General features: G+C 43.5%; 1 protein-coding gene across 23 annotated transcripts in view; it reads left to right on the forward strand.

Annotated features, from left to right (window-relative positions):
- The window catches only part of TRERF1 (transcriptional regulating factor 1), a 209,989-nt gene extending 206,003 nt beyond the window's left edge, over nucleotides 1-3,986 (forward strand). For 22 of the 23 annotated variants that reach the window (XM_041770769.1, XM_041770804.1, XM_041770776.1 and 19 more), the window contains one exon: nucleotides 306-3,986. In XM_041770769.1, coding sequence (XP_041626703.1) covers nucleotides 306-630 — 325 coding nt within the window. In that variant the 3' untranslated portion in view covers nucleotides 631-3,986. The remainder of the gene's footprint in view (nucleotides 1-305) is intronic. The other variant, XR_005990218.1, reaches the window with a different exon arrangement.
- Nucleotides 3,987-8,389: the final 4,403 nt, after the last annotated feature.

An 8,389-nucleotide genomic window follows, 5' to 3' on the forward strand; every position in this document is an offset into this window, starting at 1 on the left:
GGAGGAAGCTAAAAGAAAAGAAAAGTGTGTGCTGCAGACCACGGGTGGACAGGAAGGCCTTCGAGAATTCATCCTCCATTGTCACAGAGAGGAAGCCAGACACACTGTACAGCTGTTCCTGTCCCCGTCCCCTTTCCCTTGTAATGCTTGGAGAGGAGAGGTGACGGGTCACAGGGGCAGGAGGTCCTATGTGATCCGAGGACTCTGTCAGAGCCACCCAACCCAGATTAGACCCCGGAGGACGCCCGGATTTCCATGAACTGAGAGGGCCTGAGTCTCACATGCTTCCTTTTCTTCATTTTTAGAGTCTTCTTCAAGATCAAAAGCCGAAACGCCCACATGAAAACGCACAGGCAGCAGGAGGAACAGCAGAGGCAAAAGGCTCAGAAGGCAGCTTTTGCCGCTGAAATGGCCGCCACCATTGAGAGGACTACGGGGCCCACGGGGGCGCCAGGGCTGCTGCCTCTGGACCAGCTGAGCCTGATCAAACCCATCAAGGACGTGGACATCCTCGATGGCGACGTTGTCCAGCAGCTGGGAGGCGTCATGGAAGAGGCCGAGGTCGTGGACACGGATCTCCTCTTGGATGAGCAAGATTCGGTTTTGCTTCAAGGGGACGCGGAACTATAAACCCGGCTTGTCCCGTGAAGAAGGCCAACACCCACGGCCTCCGTCTTCATTAATCAGGAACCCTGGACTCCCTGCTCGTTTTGTAACCATTTTAAACTACCTGTTTAAAAAAAGTGGTCATTTCATTCAGGTTTAGGGGGAAAAATTTTTTTTTTCAGTTTCTTTTCCTTTTATTTAAAAATAAATGTTTCTATGGGAGGTTGGAGGGAATAAATAATTGGCACAACTCTATTTAAGAGGTGTTTCATCTGGGCTACATTCCCACGAACTCATTCCTAGCAGGGAATAAACCTGACCTTCAATGTTCCTTTGCTTTCAGATGTCAACCATCCTTGCTGCCTTTTATCCCAAAGCTTGCCGTGAACGTGTGGATGTGTATGCGTGTGTGAAGGAGGCTACCCTCTTCGCGTTGGTGCCTCAGGCCATCTTTTTTCCCACTGAGAGTTATTTTTGTTCTGTTCTGACCTCATTCTGTAGTTTGCAGTGAACTCAGAGTCTCTGCCGGGAGATTCTGTGCTAAGGGGTAACTTTCCAGTGAGCAAAGCAAGCAAGCCCTTACGTTACACGGCTTTCCTTCTAGCACATACACCATTTGAAAAGTTGACCAAATGTGAAAATAAATTTTCTCCCTGCCTCGCCTATCACCGTTGGCCCGTTTGCAGGGGTACTGCGTATATTTCAGGCTTTTACTCCTCGGCAATGCTTTATGGAGGACCTGGTTCATGGAGCAAGTGCATCCTCTTCCGTGTTCCCTGGGGTACTAGTTGGCTCTGATTTGTGGATCGGCAGAGCCGTCTAGGGGAATATAACCCCAACTGTCAAGTTGTCGGGGCTGTTTAGGGAGAGTGGCTGAAGGGGCACACATTCTGGAACACCGAGAAGTGTTCTTTTACCCAAAACCTAGACTGGAAGAACGTTCTTTTTTGCAACACTGTTAATGGCCCACGGAGTTCTGAAAATTACTTTGTGCCACTTGGAAGTACTGTGAAACCTCATTCACTGGGATTTTGCTGTAACTCACCTTTGCTGGACTGTTTCCTAACAAATTTAGTAGCAAATACAAGTGAGATAGCATTAAAGGCCAACAAGAATGGTTTCAGATACCACTTTAGCTACAATATTTGCATTCAAACAATGAATGTATTCATGCAAGTCATTTACCAAAGCACTTCTAGAATTCTCCAAGCTACATAACTCTGCTCTGCTTCCTCCCGTCCCTTGTAGCAGGGTTGCTGTTTGTACTTAAAGGTAATAAGCATGTCATCCTTCAAAAATGGCATTTAGCTCAGGCTTTTTTGAGCTGAGTCAGTCTGTCCCATCCCTCTGTTAAGGCCAATGAGCACGTGTCTTCAGCCTGGGACACAGCCCAGCAGAGGGGACTGCCCCTGGCGGCTTCCCCTGGAGCCTTAATGGTGCCTGACTTCGGGAAGAAGGGCTTCCAGGCCTTGCCCCCACCCAAGGTAGGCTGGTTCCCCGGCTTGTGTAGGTGTGGCCCACCAGGCCAGGCTTCTCTGCTGGTACATTCATTCGTAGCTTGACATTAGAATGTCAGCACAAACCTGAGGACAGGACCTGAGCACCTTTTAAGTTTGCCTCGGGCAGAAGCATTTAGCACACACCCACGGCCCGAGGGCCCGCGTAGGCAGTGTTCTCTGAATCTCAGGAAAGCCACGGACAGAAGATAAATATAAAGGTTCTTTTCACTTCCATCATTCTGTTTTCAGAAAAAAAAAGGGGGGGTGGGGGGGGGTCTTGGAGGTTTCGTTGATCTTTTTTTATAGGCAAAACGAAAGGTTTTATTTGCTGCCCTTTTAGACAAGGTTATTCTCTCGCACGTTTGGAGTTGGAACTGCTGAGGCCGTGTGCGTCCACCTTGCGGCAGAACTGCCCCAGAACCACTCCGTAAGATCAGCTGATGGCGTCTGTCCCGGTGACTGCTCCTCCTGCATGCCGGCGTCTGAGAGTGATTCTGGAATGGTTCTGCTATCAGGTCTGTGGAAGCTTATCTATCAAAGGAGCAAACACCCAGAAACATGTTTATAAAGCAAATGTACTTGCTGTGTTTGGAGACTTGCCCAGCCGTTCCAGTTTTAAACATTAAAAATAAACTGAGTTGCCAAGGCAAAACTGTAGTGCACAATTTAATTTTGATTTTTCATGCAGTATAATGTAAGCATCTTTGACTTGAAATAACCAAAGAACTCCTCCTTAACGAGACAGTTCAAATTCCTGAAGTAGTATTTCTTGACAATATCAACTTAAAAAATTGACTTCATGGTAAAATATTGCACTTACTTCTTTTCTGAAATGATTCCGCCTGCATGTATGTGTTGTGTTTTTGCTTCCCTCACCCCTCCCCACCCCAAAGAACTTCTCTTCCTAAAGATTAATGTCTTCAACACCGTTACTGTTTACTATCAGATGGTTTTTCATTAGTGAATTTAGACCTCTTTGAGAAAGCTTGTATATAAAAAGTTAACAGATATATTTTATGGAAAAACCCATCTTATTTTCAAATATATTTAACTGCTGTTATATTTTATTAGAGGAAGGTTGTAAATATTTTCTAGGAGTTCTATTGTAAAGAAAAGTATTTTTGAAAAAAATTAATGTAATAAAAAAGAAAACATTTTTAAATAGTGTTGTGATTGCTTCCTGTTCTGGCTTCGTTATGTTCTATTCTCAGCAAATGACTTGCATGCCTTCCCATTTCAGGATGTAATTTATTCAGGTTTGCACTATTATAAGTTGACATCATAATATTTAGTGTACTTAACTGTATTTTCCCCGGAATGCAGGTCCCTTGGTCCATATCCAAAGCACTATGTATTAGCATCTTCATAATTTTTTCTTTTGTAACGTGTGTATTTTTAATAAGGATTTTATGTAACATTTTGGCAAAAAGAGGACAGTATTTTCTAGTGAATTTTATAATACATTTTGCTAAAAATGTTTCTTCCTAGGTCAGTTTTTGTTAAGGTGAACCAAAAGTCCTATTTTACCAGGGGTTTAAAAAAAAAGTTTGAAGCTTGAAAGCAAAGTTATATTTAAACATCCTATGTAACAAACAAATAAAGATGTTTTATAGACTTGTCCTAAAAAGGTGCATTCCTTCAAAACAAAACTGAGGCATTCTAGGTTGGTTTTCCCCCTGAGTGAAAAGCATTTTTTTTAAGTTCTCACAATCCTTTTTTCAGAAAGGAGCCAGAAGAATTTTACTTAAGAGTTTCCAATCATTAGCCTCCTCAGAAATTTATTACAGTTCCTATAGATAGATATTCATGGAACAGAGATGTAACCAGATAGACACTGTCCTATTTACTTGTGAAAACCTGATTCAATACTGCGTCAGCTGCTCGGAAAATAAACTGTTACCTTTTTGAGTTTCATTTGGCTTACACATTCCTTCTTTCTAGCCACTGAAGTGGCTTCACAAATGCTAGTTTACCTGTTGGTTTCTATAGGCCAGTTTAGAGGTCTGCCTAAGAGATTAATGGCTCATTCAAGCGCCCCCTACACACCTCCTGGAGCCAGGACATAACATTTCTGCTCTGAAGAGAGGATGAGCCCCTTGGCAGGTTGGTGGCCTCTACACTATACTGCCCGGACTCCAGCTTAGGAGGGCTCAGTATCCTGCACGGGTAGCTCACAGCGAACTCACCACAAATTCCCGTCCACTCTGGTGTACATGCATTGCTAGTCTGGATTTCCGAATTCTAGAATGTGTTTACTTTTTAATGATTAAAGACAAACTTGAGGTGCCATCCAGGCGCCCCAATAAATAAATCTTTAAAAATTTGGGAGAGGGATGCCTGGATGGCTCAGCGGTTGAGCGTCTGCCTTCAGCCCAGGGTGTGATCCTGGAGACTCGGGATCGAGTCCTGCATCGGGCTCCCTGCGTGGAGCCTGCTTCTCCCTCTGCCTGTGTCTCTGCCTCTCTCTCTCTCTCTGTGTCTCTCATGAATAAACAAATAAAATCTTTAAAAAAAAAATTAGGAGAAAGCGTAAATTCTGGGTTTTCTACAAAATTTGCTTTATGTGGAGCATACCTGTTTAAGACCTTGATCTAGGTTCTTTTGGAGGTTTTTTTTTTTTTATGATAGTCACACAGAGAGAGAGAAAGGGAGGCAGAGACATAGGCAGAGGGAGAGGGAGAAGCAGGCTCCATGCACGGGAGCCCGACGTGGGATTCGATCCCGGGTCTCCAGGATCGCGCCCTGGGCCAAAGGCAGGCGCCAAACCGCTGCACCACCCAGGGATCCCCTTTTGGAGGTTTTTTACTTTCATATTTAGCCATCAGTTTTAGACAGTTCTGTATAAATAAAATAGCTTGGGACTCCTGGGTGGCTCAGCGGTTGAGTGCCTGCCTTTGGTTCAGGGCGTGATCCCGGGTTCCCAGGATTGAGTCCCACATCGGGCTCCCTGCATGGAGCCTGCTTTTCTTCCCTCTGCTGTGTCTCTGCCTCTCTTTCTGTGTCTTTCATGAATAAATAAAATCATAAATAAATAAATAAATAAATAAATAAATAAATAAAATAGCTACTCCTCTAGAAGCAGTGTGCTTTTAGCCAGTGTTGTAGAGGCTCGCATGTGCAATCTGAAGACATTTTCCTATGTTTTTATTTATTCATTCAGTACTCATGAGCCCTGAGTCTAAGACATTATTCCACACTGTATTATACATGGAGGAAGAGAGTATATAAAGATGACAAATGTTCCTTCCTTCCAATTTGATACTTAGAAAGAACATAGGAGGGGCCTGGGACTTGATCTAATTCCACCACTGGGAAGAGCAAAGGTCATGTTTTATTAATAATCAACCCCCATACCACCTCTGCCTCCCCCAGCAATGTATATCGGGTACTCAGCAACAATCTGTTAAATTGGTTAATTATAAATAATAGTAACATAAATAAATTGGTTATTAATTTCCTCTACTCTTCCAGATATCCTTATTGGTGTGTGTGTATGTATGTAAATAAAGCCCCTTGAGTTTACCTAAAGTCAATTCTGAATTTCAGACTCCCAGTCTACCTTCCTCAGCCATAGCCAGCCAGCTGAAGTGTGCTCTAGGACTGAGGATGGGTTTTAATGTTGACATAAGCAAAATACAACTAAGAAGGTGCATTAAGAAATCAAATAATATGTTTCTAAGTGAACGACAATGATCTTTGGATTACAGACATCCCTGTATAAAAGAGCCAAAATGCTGATTATTTCCTTTATATAAAAGATGATTTTTTGGGATGCCTGGATGGCTCAGCAGTTGAGCTTCTGTCTTCGGCTCAGGGTGTGATCCCGGGGTCCTGGGATCAAGTCCTGCATCAGGCTCCCTTCAGGGAGCCTGCTTCTCCCTCTGCCTATGAGTCGGCCTCTGTGTGTGTCTCTTGAATAAATAAATAAAATCTTTAAAAATTAAAAATTAAAGATGATTTTTGAAAAGCGCTGTCCTCACCACCCCACCCCCTGCCCCAAGGTAAGTGTTCAATGTTTCTGTTTGACTTGTAAAGGCCAGAGCAGCCGTACAGGCTTGTTTTGCATTCCAACAAACCACATTGATGCTTGCTTTGAGCTGTTATTGGTCATTACTTCCTCTGCTTGTGTAACTTTATTTTTTTTAGCAGTAATTGGCATTTTAAAAAAATCACTTCATTGAGATATGATTGACATATAAAAAGCTATACATATTAACATACACAACTTGATGAGTTGTATCTTTGGAGATAAGTATGTACCTGTGAAACCATCACAATCAAGTGAAAAGGGCTGCCCTTTAAAACAGAACAGCTAAAAAAAAAAAAAAAAAAAAGAACAGCTGGTGCAATCAAAATATAAGTTAGAAATATATGACTCACATACTTTCATTCTTCCTGAATATAAAGCAAGGTGTACTTGCATCAACTGTCTAGAATCATTTGGCCTCCTACTCATCTACAGTAAGTCAGATGTTTGAAAGTTTAGGTAGGAGTGAAGAGGCCCATAATGGCTGGGTCAAGCTGCAGAACGCTATCCTTGCCTACACACCATGGCAAAGAACCCCATCTATGGCCCTACTGCTCGCAAGACCTGAGTTTGCCCTGACAATGAGTCTCCCCTTCACCCTCAGTTAACTGGACCTGGGCTGGCACCTGACCCTCACTATTAGGCTTATAGGCTGCGTGGTAACATGCAATATGGCCAAGCCATATTGGGAACCAAATGAGGGAACCAAATCAAATCTCCATATTTGAGAGTATGAGTAGAGAAACTGAGTGAGCCAGAGGCAACAAGTCATGGCCATGCTCAGGGCAGAGTTCTAGGGGAGCAGAAACTATTTGTAAGCAGAGAGAACCCACCAATAGAGACCATGTTTAGCCTCAAAAATAGAGAGAGAATCTAGTCCCTAAGGTTGCTTTGAACCCACTCTTCCAGTTCCAAGAGTAGTTCAGGCCACGTGTCTTTAAAAAAAAAAAAAAAGCCCTTTTCTCTCTTGCAGGGAGGTGGAGGAGTGGGGATCCCTATTCCTCAAACCCACAGAGACTTAAGTTGAACTGGACCTCATCACAGAGTCAGTGGTAATCCACTGCAGGGGTAGAAAAAATACTGAGCTAGGATTTTGAAGATGATTATTGGTTCAGTGGTAACCAATTCATATGCCACTGAGTGAGTCCTATCATCTCTGAGCCTCAGTGTCCTCACCTATAAAATTAGGTAAAATCTGTGTCTTCCTGTGAGGATCAAATTAGGTATAACATTGGTGGATGTCACCTTATTGTGGCTGTGGAACACTCACCCAGCAGAGACTACTCAAAGGAGGCAGAAGGCAGACTGAAAAGCTGTCATGGAAGTGCCATAGAGGAACTGATGCAAACTTCAGAAGCAACAACAGAGTTGGAGAGCTGCTGGAGAACCTTATTGGCAGGGAGAGACCAGCCAACTTTGAATGTCACAATTCAGAGAGGGAGCCTAGCTCTGAAAAGGGCAATGGGCAGCCTGCCAATGTGGGGCACAGTCAAGGACAGTAGAGGTGCTTAGGTAAGGCGCGGTGTTTACACACTGTGGTATAGAAACAGACTGTGCGGGATGCCTGGGTGGCTCAGTAGTTGAGCACCTACCTTTGGCTCAGGGCATGATCCGGAGGTCCTGAGATTGAGTCCAGCATCGGGCTCCTGCAGAAGCAAGGAGCCTGCTTCTCCCTCTGTCTGTGTCTCTGCCTCTCTCTGTGTGTCTCTCATGTATAAATAGATAAAGTCTTAAAAAAAAAAAAAAAAGAGAGAGAGACTGTGCTTCTCTGCCATACTCCCACATGAATGGAGTTCTAGTGAAATGAGGCTAGTCTGAGGGGTCCCCAAACCTAGTTTCTGTTCCTACCCTCATCAGTTTGAGTGATGCTGGGAAAATCATGCTTGCCTACAAAGTAGGGTCAGTGATACCTACTTGTGGGGTGGAGGGGGAATATATTTGCATAGTACTTTACTTAGATGGTACAAAATGTTCTCATAAACTTGATCTTTTTATTTTGAATCTGTTCAACAATCTTGCAAGACAGATGCGGTAGAAGCCATTTTTTTATAAGTTTTTTTTTTTTTAAGATTTTATTTATTTATTTGGTAGAGAGAGAGCACAAGTGGGGAGAGTAGCAGAGGGAGAGAGAGAAGCAGGGAGCCGAACACGGAGCTCCATCCCAGGACCCTGGGATCATAAACTGAGCTGAAGGCAGATGCCCAACTGACTAAGCCACCCAGGCGCCCCTAAAAAAAAGATGTATGTATGTTTATTT

Source organism: Vulpes lagopus, chromosome 1, assembly GCF_018345385.1.
Source record: "Vulpes lagopus strain Blue_001 chromosome 1, ASM1834538v1, whole genome shotgun sequence".
Lineage (NCBI taxonomy): Eukaryota > Metazoa > Chordata > Mammalia > Carnivora > Canidae > Vulpes > Vulpes lagopus.